This window comes from Hylaeus volcanicus, chromosome 2, assembly GCF_026283585.1.
Source record: "Hylaeus volcanicus isolate JK05 chromosome 2, UHH_iyHylVolc1.0_haploid, whole genome shotgun sequence".
Lineage (NCBI taxonomy): Eukaryota > Metazoa > Arthropoda > Insecta > Hymenoptera > Colletidae > Hylaeus > Hylaeus volcanicus.
Genome location: NC_071977.1, coordinates 26,310,188 through 26,325,017, shown reverse-complemented (window position 1 = coordinate 26,325,017; position 14,830 = coordinate 26,310,188). Strand labels below are relative to the sequence as shown.

Here is a 14,830-nt window from a genome sequence, read left to right as displayed (position 1 = left end):
GTAGAAGACACTCGAATGACACGAGTGCACCCACATTGATGGCGTCGACGATTGCGCTAATAACACGACGTTGTTCTCGTTGGATTTCTCTGCGAATGCCTCCAAACCGCACGCTCTCGCCACGAATCGTACCTCGCATCTGCAGTTATTATAAATTAATTTTTCCAGCTTTAGACAACGATTTTCTAACTTTCATACACGTTGTAATTATGAACGATCGTGAGACACGAAAGACTTTTGTTATCTTGTACCAAAGATTCCGAGCCTTTGGCACGAACCGTTGTATTGTATTTATTTAAACAATTATATTTAGTAAGGAGCGTGTTTCTCAACTTAAGGGAGAAATGTTTCATATTTCATGGAAGATAAAACAGAAACTGTGCAAGTTGGAACGATGCAACGAGATGGATCCTATGATCTCACTTCCTTTATGTGTGTATTGCCTGCAAAATTCAATTGTACTTCTTTGGAAATGGAACCACGTATTTGTTAAGATAGTTATGCAGAGCATTTTATTATTGTTCATTAAAAAAATTAAAATTCCTCTTGTAGTATACAGTTTTTGAATACCCCTCCCCCTTGATACTTTCACAAACAGAATGAGAATGAGTGAATTGATTGTAAGACAATGTCTTTCATTAAGTAATTTGTTTTACCTATAATTACCTCAAGATTTAATGCTTAATTATACTATCTACTAATCAGAAGAGCATGCAGATTACGAGAATTTATAAATTTGTTTCAGTCGCATGAGTGAGCGTAACAAATGTATGCGCGTGTGTGAAAGTAATTAATGATTCGTAAAAAAAGAAAATCTGCAAGACTTCAACCGAGATAAAACCATGCCTCACTTTTTAACATTTTCACACCAATAGTTACCTTGTATCTAATATTAAGCGTCTTGTATTTTACATCTCAAATAAAAGTTACAATTGAAAATTGAATAACTCACGAATATTATTCTCGAATCCTGCAATAATTTTAATTCCACATTCGAAGCAAATGCTCTTATCAAAATAAATTTCCTCATTGCGGAATCGATTACAGAAGCGTTCTAGGATCTCCGAACGATCGGTGGCAAATAGTAAAGCGTTCCCTGTGTTTATGCAAATGCATGGACGATGAAACGGAAACTAGAAAAAGAGGAGAATTACGCGGGGCGAGCCCGAGACTTTCGACGTGATCGCTTTCACCCGTCGGGGCGATCGCTTTTTTCCCTCTTTGAAATACAGTTTGAAAATCGCGCATTTAAGGAGTGAATGACTTTCGAACGCGTTTTCCACATTGGAAACGAGCGAGAAGAGCGATCGCTTGAAAGTACGTCGCGTGAATGAGTTAATTGATTCGCCGACGCTACGCTTTTTTACGCTGACGCGACATCGTATCGTTCAGGAATTTCGTGTATGTGGACCGTAACGATGAGCAACGCGAAAAAAGTACAGGAAAAAGGAAAGAAATTGTTCGGTGAGATGTTGTTTTGATACCCACGCGGAAAGATGACGCCAATGACGAGGTGATATTCCATCCATCTCGAGACATGGGATCCAGAGATGGGCTGGTCACATTTCAATTATTATTGAAATGTGAGTTGGAAAAATTAGACATTAAAAGCGATATAATGGTTGGATTCATTTAATATATAAATGTATTATATAATGTAATACATAAATATAATTATAATGTAATTTATTATTTAATAATTAGGAAAGATTATATTGCTCGTCAATTACGATCAATGAAGTTTCTAAATCAAGTTAAAATGTACTGGTTTATATCGAATTATTGCAACCAACAGTATTTAATAATTAAATTTTTCCTCGGATAAATTCTGTGAAATGTTAAGAGGACCTTAAGAATCATTGATAATGGATCACTTCCATAGTGCTGCTTCGTTCTGTAATTAATAAAACAGTGTCACCTCGACCGATCGCAGTAGATCACGATTTCTCACGTTGAGAAAGTATGACATCAGCCGTGTAATATGTGCAATTTGTTTAATAATATGCGTCACGAAATTACACAATGTCTGTTGTTACTTGGAACAGACGCTTACAAAAGAAAATAGCGTATTCGAGTCCTTTCACATTCGTCGAGGTTGACATTTTTTCACGTTACTCATAATAGCTGTCACTATGTATTATTATATAATACCGAGAATGTTGTTCAATTCTCACGTTATAATAGTCCAATTTATTTACACGTTCGCTTCTTTTTTGTATTTTTACATAAAGGTTGCACTAAACAAAACTATTGCAAGGAATGTTCGCATTACATTATATTAAATTATCATATATTAAATAATTTCTATCAACCTCTAAAATATTGATCAAATTAACTGCACCTTTTCTTCCATTTCCATATAAAAAAAAAAATTATTTAGGTGCAATAATTTTATAAAAATTGAAATTACTTGGAACATTGTATTATAATAACTTCTTGCAATGATTTTATTTAGTACATTCTTAATATAAAAATTTGTGAATTCTTAGGGGGACCGAGAAGTAATCAAAATTTCTTCGACTTGGAAAAGTTTTGCAATGAAAAATTGAAGGACTTTTTTAAAAAGAGAATTGAACAATTGCCTTTACGCTGGCAAAAAGTGATAGAAAATGATGGAAATTGCTTTGTTGATTAGTACTTAAGATTTCGTTAATAAATAAATGTTGATAAAATTTTGATTACTTTTCGGTCTCCCTAATATTTAAGTGCAATGATTTCATAAAAAAATGTGAATTACTATATTGTAGTATAATTCGAGCGATCGACGAGCATCGAGCCTGACCGCACTGTTGGTCGCGAAATGTAGGCCGTCGGTCCCGTTCTTGTTGGTCGCGTTTTGGAAAGCACACGCCTGGGCCGCGCCCGACGTTAGACTCCAGCCTCGAAGAAAGTGTCGATTTCCCCCTAAACAAAAATATGCGTTAGACGTCTCCTTACTCTCCGTTTCGCGTCGGCGGCGTAGCCCCATCGTTTCTATCCTCCTGGTGATCCCCAGCGAACGCGATCTCTTTCCACCAAAGGGGCTGCCAGCCGACGGTGGGGAGCTGGGCCCGTTCGCCCACCGGGCCTCGATTATGCTCTTTTTATCTTGTATAAAAGAGAAGAGGCCTGCGCGGACCTCCCGCAATTTATCTGCATCGGCTGGAGCACGCGGAACGCTGGAAGAGACAGGTGCAGATACCACAGCACCGACGCAGCGTGCACCCTGAGCCAAAGGATTAACCTAAACGCTGTGTCGGAGGGTTTGACCAGGCTGATCGAGTTACCAGTACACGGCGCAATGCGGTGGTCGGTGAGTGAGAGTCCAGAGATCTGTATTTTGGGATTTGGGTGGTTTGTTTGGGTATTTATAATTTCTTTTTGAAATTAGGGGGTTATTAAGGATGCTTTTGGATAAATTACGGAGTTGTTAACGGGGCATTTTTGATATTGATAAATTGTTGATGTATTCCTTTGGCTCGACTCTCCTTGAATTTGAAATATATTCCAGTACAAGATTTTGAATAGGTTGTCGATAGTTTTAGTGTTAAGCAAATTTTACTTGACAGTGATCTTCAATTGCTTGGAAATTATGAGAATCAAGTTGCTTTACTAGTTTCTTCAGTTACCTAACTAACTCTTGATTAATCTCCACAGGCATTCTGCATTCTGATGCTGGCGATCAGCGAACCTCTACTCGTTTATGCGTAAGTATACAAATTTTAAATACAATTCTACTTAATTTACATCTTGATTTATACCTTACCTTGTCATGCATATACCTGACACAAATTTCTCTGTTATTTTCATTAAAATCTATTTTCTATGGAAATTTATACTATACATATAGTTGATCAAAAGAAAGGTTTCAACTTAAACGTTTGATTACGAATAAACTGTTTCCTTTCAAATAACGTTAGACAGAAAATTGAAAACCTACAATCGATTTATAATCAAACTAATAAGAGTAATAATACAATTAAATAGTGCTTCAATTCGTCCATGTATCTAATAAACTGTCATTGTTTTCAGGGCCAAAGTGGTGGTGGTGGTTCCCCAGCAAATAAGACGCAGTCCAGCGCCATCTTGGCGTTCTGGAGCGCCAAGATACAGGAAGTCATCTCACAGTGGCGAATTCCACCCCAGATATCACGGACCCATTGGTCAATATCACGTCAAGAAATCCATCTATCCGAGTCCTCCCTATCCTCACGGAGGAGACGACTTTGACCAGGGTCACGAAACCGTGAACCACGTGCGATTACCATACGGGAAGGATGTCAGTCACGCCATAACCTTCGGCAAGGGGTACATCCCGTACGATCACATTAAGGGCAGCTTCTCGTTTGGACGTGAAAGGTAGCAGCAAAGTTTATTATCTTTCTAATATTTTCCTTGTAAGATACTTCGTAATCATACTGTGGATTATTAAAAACTGTAAATTGTAAATGAAACTTTCGTACACGTTCGAAACTTTAGATCGTACATATTATTGTAAAGTTGTGAATGTTATTCGTCATTATTCCGGTGCGTGTACAGTCCTCCAAAGAAACGAGTAGTTTTAGGTCGAGCGTGTCTGATCATAGACGGAGCATTCTACTGCGTCCAGTGGAACGTGACACTCTTGACCTGGCGAAGCTCGGTTGGCATCATTCCCTCGTCAATTAACACTCTGAGTGCCAGATATACTCACGAAAACATTTATGAAGCTAAAATCTTGTTTTTATATCATTAGAAACTATATAATTTAACATTTCCGATAGTACTCATATTCACAACCCAATCAAAATTCACGAATTTTATCCAAACTTGTTTTCTTCAACACCTGATCTTCAAAATTAATTTTTTAATTTCTTAGTGAAAATTTCTGTCACCTACAGTCAGTCTCATAAGTATTCGTACCTTCAATATCTATTAAAGAAATTTGCCTAAATTAAATTACAGGTTTAATGTTTCCGAAGAAATTTTTCATTAGAAGTATATACATGTGTAAAGTTTATTTATATACATATTTACAATATAACATTTACTTGGAAAGATCAAACCTATCATTTAATTTAAACAAATTTCTTCAATAGACATAGACTGATTGTATATATGGTGATCAACATGTTAATTGAGAACTTCCAACTAAAAAAAGGTGCCTTCTCGATCCTAACTAATTTAATAAATTCGCAGGTACCCGGGACCTCCAGATCACGAGCAATCCGAACCAGTCTACGCCCCGACCTCGTACTCTTCCTCAGGCCCCGAGTACACCCCAGGACAAATGTACGAGTCCTCCCACGCGGAAACGTTCTACAGCGACCCAGAGAGCGCCATGAGCTACAACGATAAAAGGAACGATCGCAAGAGGTTCTACTCTGCCAGGTCCATCGAGAAAGACGTGACAGCGAACAATCCCCTGGACTACGCCTCAGCCCTGAACCAGGAGAAGGAACAGCTCCTGCGTTTGCAGTTGAAGGCTGCAGACTTGTACAAGACCGTGTCCTTACAGCAGCAATCGCAGCAGCAGCTGCAACTGCAACCTCAATCACAGCCACAACCACAGCCTCAAGGCAACGTGGTGTGGGCGTCCAATATCCCCTCGCCTACCATAGGCGGAAGCAAAGAGGGAATCGTTATCAAGGACATGGTCTCCTTGGAAGAGTACCAACAGAAGCTCCAAGAGATGACCAAGTCGTGGCCTCAGTACCTGGCGAACGGAGGGACCGCTTTGACCGGCGGTTATCAGACCCAACAGGTCCCAACGACCTTTCCAGCTGCTGGTCAGCAGACCTCCTTCACTGGGTCCATCAACTGGCCGGTGAACGTCGCTCAGTCGAAGCAGGGATACGCTGTGAAGGAGGACACCAACGAGCCCCCTCCCGACTTCAGGTCCATGCCCGTTCAGGCCAACGTGTTCCAGGCGTTCCCTGTGTCCACGAACAACATCCTTCCGACTGTGACGCAGACGGTCCATGGGTAGACTTCGATAGGATTAGGTTTGAACGGGAATGGGGAACCTGAAAAGACCTTGGAATTCTTAGGTGCTTGTTTCGAAGATTTGGTAGATGTTCATGTCAGTAGAAGTGGATTGGGAATGTAAATTATTGCTAGAGAATAGAATTATTGTTAGAGATTTTCCTAGAAATTTTATATTTACTGAAACAATCTGCTTTGACTGTAACTCCGCTTGATTTTTAAACATTGGGTAGTAGAATATCCATTAAAAAATTAAAAGCAATATTTATAGAAATAGACGTCTTTTACCTCAATGAAGGTCGTCTTCATTAGTTCTAGAAATGAACACTCTGAAGAGGGCCCTTGTAGAGGTTGAAAATACTTTTTTCGATAAATAATTCTTTAAAATATATATTATTCATAGATTACTCGAGTGAAAGGTTCCCCAACCCGGGTTTAGACACTTTTATGGATACGTTGACATGCATGGAGGACGTGGCCCATGTGCAATTAGGTTAAATGTACAAAGTGTGCAGACACAAATTGAAAACTTCCAGGTTTGACTGCAATATTTCGAAAAACTTAGTCCTTAGTTTTGGTAATATTGATGTGCCCTAGAGAATAAAATAAGTATTCCTGGTTTTATTTTTGCTCTTGGTGTCAATATAATAGATATGTGATAATTATTTTTCGTTTTTGGGTTAACCAGAACAAAATAGTTTGGCAACAATTGTTTATATGGTATAAGTACTTTCATTTTGGAATTATATTTATTTACATTTATTAAACCAGAATTGTAAGAATTTCAAGTGCAACGAAGCAGCTGCATTCGTCTGCAATATTTAGTAAACACAATTTTAGCCACAGATTAGTCTACCAAATAATAATTGATTTATTAACGTGTATAATCGAGTCTAGCATTGTGAATACATTTAATATATTCAGCGACGGATTTTATCATCTCAAAAATTTGTGTCTCGATTCCAAAGATACATCGAATCCAAAGATACATCGAATATATTAAAAATATTGATCGTGTTTACACCAATGGCAAGCACTCGATTTATTGTTGATATCATTGTTGATCTTTTAAAAAAATTAAAAATATAGTTCTATTTATACAATACAGTTACGTTGTTATCTCATGAATGTTATTACATTGCGTTTGTTTGTTTGTTTGTAAGACCATGTACACATGGGTTAAAGCGAGCAACGAATAAAAGCGAAACCAATGTAATTTCTCTGTGCGAATTCAAACTTGTACACAATGTAGAAAATTGTTCATGTAATTTCGTTTGTTTTCAGTATAATGAACCGTGTGGGTTGGGTGCAGCGGGGCATTTGACTTTGTGGAAGCGCGTTTAGAGTACAGACTGTAATATGTTTCTCATGTCGGTGAAAGTCATTTTTTGTCTATTAATTAATGACAAGCAGAAAGGTGAGAAAGGCGCGCTCCTCTTCGTGGAAAGTTACCTTCAAGTTGTCGATTACACTTCGCTTGACTTGATATCGAAGTCACACTTAAAATCTTGCTAATTGAGCTGTTTTTTTTGTTTGTCGATGTTCTAAATCTGGTAGAAAGTTAAAATTACATATGCAATACTAATTAGCAGTATATCTTAGTATTACAATTCATGCATTCATATATCGCATTTATATTTGAACCCGTAGGTTAGAGTTACTCACAAAATATGGTAAAAATATTTCAAACGTTTCAAACATGGTCTTAAATATTTCTAAGATATCCTTATTCTTAGTAGAAATTTTAGTGGGACTCTAAATAATAAAATATTTTATGTAAGTAGTGACATAAGGAATTAAAAATTCAGTTGAATAAAAAATTCTATTAAATTTCGCCAGTACTGCATTTTAGAGGCCCATTATATTATTTCAACATTTTCTATACGATGTATTTAATAATTCTAATCGTTTTAATAATGCGGACGTGTTTCACTTAATTCACCTCACGACCAATAGGATTTTGTTTTCTAAGAGTAAATATCGATTAAACTTATTTAAATATTTTCTGCCTTAAAAATGTTAAAAATATCAAAGACGTAACGAAACTATCAGTTACCATAGTCTACTCTAAGGTTCATTGCACGCGATCGACCGAACCTGGCCCTATCGATCATCTGGGATAAATCGATCGGCCATTCGCTGGGACAAAAACGAGGCAATGATCGAATGCCACGGTCGCGGGGATCACATCTTTTCCGTTTACTTTCACTCCGAGGTCCGATGACCGGGTGAGCGTTCGAAAGTCGAGAAAGTTGCTCCATTGCGAGGAGATCCTCTCGATCTCTTTATCTGCCCCCTCTCCACTTCTGCCCACACTCTGAGAACACTTCGTTATTTGGATTATCGTTGAAGCTGCGAAGGTTCACGAGTCGAGAACAATGGCATTCCTCCTGAGCTACTGTGAATTTGCTGCAATAAAATGTTCGATTGAATTCCTCCCACGTGATATTGTTTACTAATTGAACAAGTGTTTTTATTTTACACTGATCTTGATGACTTTAAGTAATATCCTTGAATAACAGCATTTAGGCATTGAAATATAATTATTCAGTCTAATTATACGGAGTGGAAATGACCAAAGGTGCACAATGTGGATTCTTCATTTCAGTAAATAATTATTGGACTGCGGATGTTTAGGCAAGTACATGATTTCACAGATACAGACGAAGAATTGAAATTTGAATGAAAGTGTTTTATTTCCTAAACGGTAAAACATGTACACCAAGGCACATTCTTATATATTTCTCCCCATTTTCATTTGCAGTAAATGCATAAACATCCACAGTGTAATAAATATAATGCTTGAGGATTCCACGCAGAAAATTAAAACATACACAATAAAAATATTTCATACATTAATACGGGTGTTATTAATAAATAATTGTAATGCTTGAAGAGGATCCAACTAGAGGAAACCGATTATCTTCAACAAAAAAACAACAAACTCTGAAAGACCATCACTCCAAAAATTCATAATTCTGATTTTCAAGGAGCAATTCCCTCTCCGATTTCAGTTATAATTTCCGCTGGTGTCTGGCTCGCATAACTAATTGCAAGAAACGGAAAGAGGGACTTCCCCGTCACGCGAGGAAACGCCTTTGAGAACCATTTCCAGGAATGACCCACATCGCGCACGCCGGAAGATTGAAATGAAGAGTTGCGTATCGCTAATTGCAATTTCCCGAAGAAACTTTGCTACGTGTTATTTCCCATGCGCTCTCGGTATCGTCGTCACGGTCACTTTGTCAAGAGTAAAAGCAGAATTGATTTCCTGGAGCGTCTGTCGGAACGCCTCGAGTTTCTATCGGAAGGAAGAGGTCGAAGAGCAGCTGTTCCGACTCACCCACACGACGCAACGAAAGTGCACTCGCCTGAGCCAGTGGTTCGTGTAAACGCGATTATACGTTCAATTTACGTTGCTTGCTGTATGTGGCATTCTCCAAACGAAAGTTTACACGCGCAACAATGTATTTTTCAGAGAAGTTGTGTTCCCGCTGGTGGCAAACTTTCGAGTTTGCGAGCTTGTTGTTTCGATAAGAAATTGCAGGAGAAACAGAGGAGGGGAACAAGTAGTCTCGAGTGTTGTGAATACGGTGTACATTTGTGTACCGATAAGAAATTGAAATTGAAATTGAAAGATTTGCAGAGATAATATTTTTACGTGGATACACAATTATTATTTACAAATACGTGAAGCAGTATTTACTTTAGAAATCAAAATCCTATTTACATAACACTATTTAAATCTTTTGATTTGTCAAATATTTATTATTAAAAAAGATTTACTTATTCAAATAGTTATTTAAAGAAGATTCGTGATTAACTGAACTGCTTGGAACTTTCTTGCATCAGTTACGAAGCAACATTTGTCGACTGGAGTCCGTCACACCCCTCCATGATACTCTAGGTTTAATAGACCTGAACGTCCTTGCTGAATGTAACTTTCTTGAGTCATTAAACGTCAGTTCCTCGTGTACACATACTAATGCTGCAACATCGGTAGAAATTTATGACACCACTATTCGTGAGTGATTTGGACACGTCACTGGAAATTCAAGTCCTATGTAATTAGATCGAACACATATCGGCGGTACACCATTCATTCGATGATATGTCGATGATATTCTACTGCTACAGGAAACTAATGATACAACATTAATAGATAAACAACTGGCATTAGGCGTCTGAAGACAGGTATACGTCATCGGCATTCAGTTCCGTTAAGGAGGCTGTTGTGAAAAAGAGTTAAAGAGTAGCACAAGATTGACAAATTATAATAGCATCCTCTAGATAACTACAAGCCATAAAAAGCTACCTAGTAGCGATTCGCCAAGTCGTGAAAAAGAGTGAAAGAACAGCACAAGCTCGGCAAATTATAATACCATCCAACTAGATAATTCCAAGAAATAAAAAGCTACCCAGTAGCGATTCACCAAAAATTTCCCCAATAAAAGTTTCTTTCGCCTCGGTCTTTCAAGAAGGAACCCGGAAGACGCGCGAATTTATTCGCGAAAGCGAATCCAGGTTTCTCACGATTATTTTTTCGTGACGTGTCAACGGCCAGGTCCTCAAGGACCAGCTGGAAAGTAAAGGGGAGGATGAAACGGTCAAGAGCAGAACTCTCTGGGGCACGGAAGGCAAAAATGGAAGTGAAAGGGCATGCGTGTCCCATCGTGCAGTCTCTCACGAATATTCGATCTCTCCTCGCCTCTCCGTTACATCCTCGACCATCTCCCCCTCCCCCCGTGTTCCCTTTTCCATCCACGGGTTTTCGTATCGCCACTTTCTATTTCATTCCTGGTCGTGTCCCGTGCACGATCGTTAAACGATGAACACACGGTGCAATCTGCGCCTAATTGCTCGCGAAGGAAGCCACCACGCGCGTAATCCTCTGCCGACAGCCGTTGCGTCGCAGCTCGAGGTTGTTGCCCTGATCGAAGATTGATGTTAGGACTGGGGAGACGCTTTCTAGTCGGAGATAACTTTGGCAAGTTCAAGTGCTCGGTCGAGAATGATAATTGTCCCGCTTGAAGTGACAAAGACGGAGATGATGGTGACGCGAGGATGACGTGTCTCTAATGTTGGGGACCCCGCGTTGAAGTCTCCAGCGAGAGATCCATAGATGCCCATTTCTAGGTTCAATTGGAATTTAGAAGTAGAGAAAAGAGATTTTTGTTTCGAAAGCTTTGAATTTTTGATTTCGAGATTTCAAGAATCTGAATTTTGGACATTTTTGATTTTTCAAACTTCCGTCTGGAAACCTTCAAGGTTATCATCTTGAAAATTTAAATTAGAACTTCGTAACTATCTCTCAGTAACAATAGATGACCTTGAACCTTAGGTAATTATTCATCGAAGGGAAGCTTAAATTAAAAAATACGACAAGAATTAAGAAAACATTTGCTCTGTTATTATATAGCCTAAGGCTAAATAAAATTCTTACTCCAACATGCATTACTGAATAATTCCATCCATCCTAAATGTCCAAGTAAACGTAAAGAAATCGTCCTAAAAACACTCTAACCTTCTTCCAATGGTGAATTATCTTTCTAAAAAAAATGTAAAGAGATGTTCCCATTAGATGAAAAAAAAATCTCGGACAAAGATAATAGGCGCAATTTAAGAAAACAATTAACAGATAGACGATCTATGGATCCGTAGATATCCGCGGGACCACACGTTCACGGTTGGCCAGAGATGCGTTATTCGAGCTATGCGCGAATTTCACGAAAGGGAAACCTGGCGAGGAATTTGATATCTCTTTCGCAGCAGTGCACCACGAAATCCATCTGTGGAGCAATTTATTGCCGATCAAGTGCATCCACCGTTAACAAACGACCGAAGAGAAACGTTCGTTTTGCAAATGCACTTGTTCCCTCGAATATAACGCGTCACGGAATCGGATGTTCCCGATTATGATCATTTTTATCGTCTTTTTGCAGTCTCATTTTGCTCTTCGATCAGGGAAAGCGCGTGCTCCCGTACCGTAAAACGTCGCGTCCAGCGATTTATGCAACGACCTTCGGAGGAAAGTAAATTGATGCATCCATCCGCGAGAAGCGTCCACGCGGTGACGTTCACGCAGGAATGAAAAGTGAAACGGGAAACGCTGCTTTTTGCACGCGGATGGAGTTTCCTGTGACACATAGAAATACCTGTTTAGCGTCCCACGAGGAAGACAAGGACGCCTGAGACGTGTCCCTCCAAAGTGAATTATCCGTTCTTGTTTCTACCTGAAAGAAACGGAAAAAAATGTTGGTATGTTCTATGAAGATGTAGAAAAAAGATTACATTAAGAATTTTGAAAAAGAATGATGGGTCTCCTAGAAAATAATTCTCGAATATAAACTTTTTTTTACTTTTTGTATCGTAGTCTCCGGTGAAGAGTTGAGAATGGATCTTTGAGATTTTTTGGGGAACAACCTAGACGTTGGATTGAATGAAACTTTTAGGGCTTGTTAATATACTTGTGAAGATATTATAGGAATTTTTGTATGTAAATTGTTTCAGTAGTGCATCAATTGTGTTTGATCATGTATTGTATTAGTAGGTATAGTTTCAGTCCTGTATCGAAATCAACAATTTCTAAAATTTTGAAAAATTCTTCAACATCCATCACAGTGCTATTAAAAGCTACAACATATTTAAATTCCATCGAAATTCAAAATAATATCCAAAAACTGTCAATACTGAACTAAAATGACACACTATCCACATGCACCACTAGGAATATTAATTAAACCAATACCTACAATAAACAATATCTGCCAACTCGTCCTCAGCTCTTCTATAATCTTCTCAGACGTGTTCACCAGCAATCAATATCACTCAACCGTCTCCTCAGAATCTTCCAAGCACAGTAAGGACATGTTTCTCCCTCGGTGACCATTTCTTTCACCATCTTCCTTCCCATGAAGCTCCAAAGCTTACGATTCTCCCAAAAAATGCGGAAATGGAAGCTCGTGGAACGAAATCGAAGCACCTTCCATGCTGTCCTGGGAAGAGCTGTCGCCGATCTCTTTGTTCGCCCTAGAGGGCACCAACGCGTTTACACCGCCCGAAGCGCGAATTTCTCTGGTTGCTCGGCTCTAGGTCACGGCCGTTCCTCCGCAACTCCACTCACACAACCACCAAGTACACGGGAACAGCGTCGAATCGGTGTGCACCGTCGCCAGCACGCGGGTACCTTCGATTCGAGCCTCCATCGCTGGTTGGGCATCGATCATCTCCACCTCCCCACCTGTGCTCGCTTCCGGTACTTCCTTCGGTCCCGCTATATATATTCAGGATCCTGGCTGGATATATATGACAGTGTGTTCCTGGCCATCGAGGAAAGACGTGCAAGAAGAGGCAGGAAGGAGGACAGAGCGACGGAGAGGATCATGGAGCCGAAAGCTGCTGTAAGGAAGTGACGACGTCCACGTGGATAGGGAGAGACTGTTGGGCTTTTGTGACCGTAGGATAGTTTGCAAAATAGAGATAGGGTAGTTTAATTGCTCATGGTGTGAGTTGAGTCATGTTTTGTGATAGTAGGATGATGAGGTAACTAATTTCTTAGTAGAGGAAGTAGGAAATGGGGTTACAAAGGATTTGTAGTTTGGGAACCAAAACTGGGGTAATTAATTTGTTTTCGGAGTGAGTAGAGTTATGCTTGCAATAACAGGGTGATAGATTAGCTAACTTCTAGATAGAGAAGGTAGGATATGAAGTTACAAGGGACTTGGCTCTAGGGGTAATTAGGCTTTTGTGGTCGTAAGATAGTTTGTGAATCAAGAATAGGATAATTAATTTATTGACGGTGCGAGGTAAAAAATGCAACTATGATTTGATTGCTCTCTGAGTATTGACAAATTCTTATAACTTCTTTTGATATTTTGAGTAGCGAGAGGGAAAAAATTGTTTTTGTGGACGTAGAGCATTTTGTAATGCAAAGATGATTTACTTAAATTATTCATGAAGTGATGGGACATACATTCACAGTAATAAATAATAAGCTACTCAACATACCAATTAGAGAACACGTTTTTGTGATACCAAGGCAATGCAGTACTTAAGTTCCTGACACAATAACGAAAATAGTGTTCGTAATACCTATTTTGATACAATAGTCGAAATCACAAAAGACATTGAGGAGACTCACACTTCTGATACTAGACAGAATAATACAATTAATGATAGAGTTGTTAAGTTTACAACTATATGTGATATCAACCTGATAGACCAACAGAGCAATCAATTTGGTAATAGAGTAATAGCAGTATCTAATTAAAGCTAACAGCTAACCCATTCCATCACGTTCACTACGTATTATAGTTGCAATAGCTCAGCTGAACTTAGCACATATACATAATGGTGTAGATGAGTTTTTCATGCCCAATAGTTAGATAATCTCGACACGGTAATAAATCGGCAATTAACTTCGCAACATTGTAATGATGGAGTAGTTGCACCTTGCGCGTTCGCGTTATTGCACAAAAATGACGCATACCAAGATATAATAAACTTCTGCTCTAAAGTTCGTAAAGTTTTATGAGAATTCTTCTCTCCACAGACGAGATGCTTGATATTCGCGACGATGTTGGCCGCGGCGCTTGCCACGTTCGGTCATGAACAGTGAGTATACTTGTACAGTAAATTAGAGACGTGATTGATCGTTGCTCGTCAAGTATCATCAAAATCTCGTTAGAGAGAGAATGGCGATAGGTGGGATGTAAAATCGGTCTATCAACTTTCTAGCGTCCATATAAGAGTCCACATACCGGAGATAGTGCAGCACGACGAGAAAAAAATCATCAAATATGAGGATCACGGAGGAGGTCATGGAGGAGGGGGAGGTGACGACCACCACATCGAAGATAGTGGCCCTATAATAGTGGAAAGTGGTCAC

At 39.0% G+C, this 14,830-nt stretch overlaps 1 protein-coding gene across 1 annotated transcript; it reads left to right on the top strand.

Annotated features, from left to right (window-relative positions):
- The first annotated feature begins 3,211 nt into the window (after window positions 1-3,211).
- Window positions 3,212-6,195, top strand: LOC128872249 (uncharacterized). The gene is made up of 4 exons (XM_054114730.1): window positions 3,212-3,292; window positions 3,637-3,686; window positions 4,012-4,338; window positions 5,158-6,195. Exons 1-4 carry the CDS (start codon window positions 3,281-3,283, stop codon window positions 5,945-5,947), a joined length of 1,179 nt encoding a protein of 392 aa, XP_053970705.1. The 5' UTR covers window positions 3,212-3,280; the 3' UTR covers window positions 5,948-6,195.
- Window positions 6,196-14,830: the final 8,635 nt, after the last annotated feature.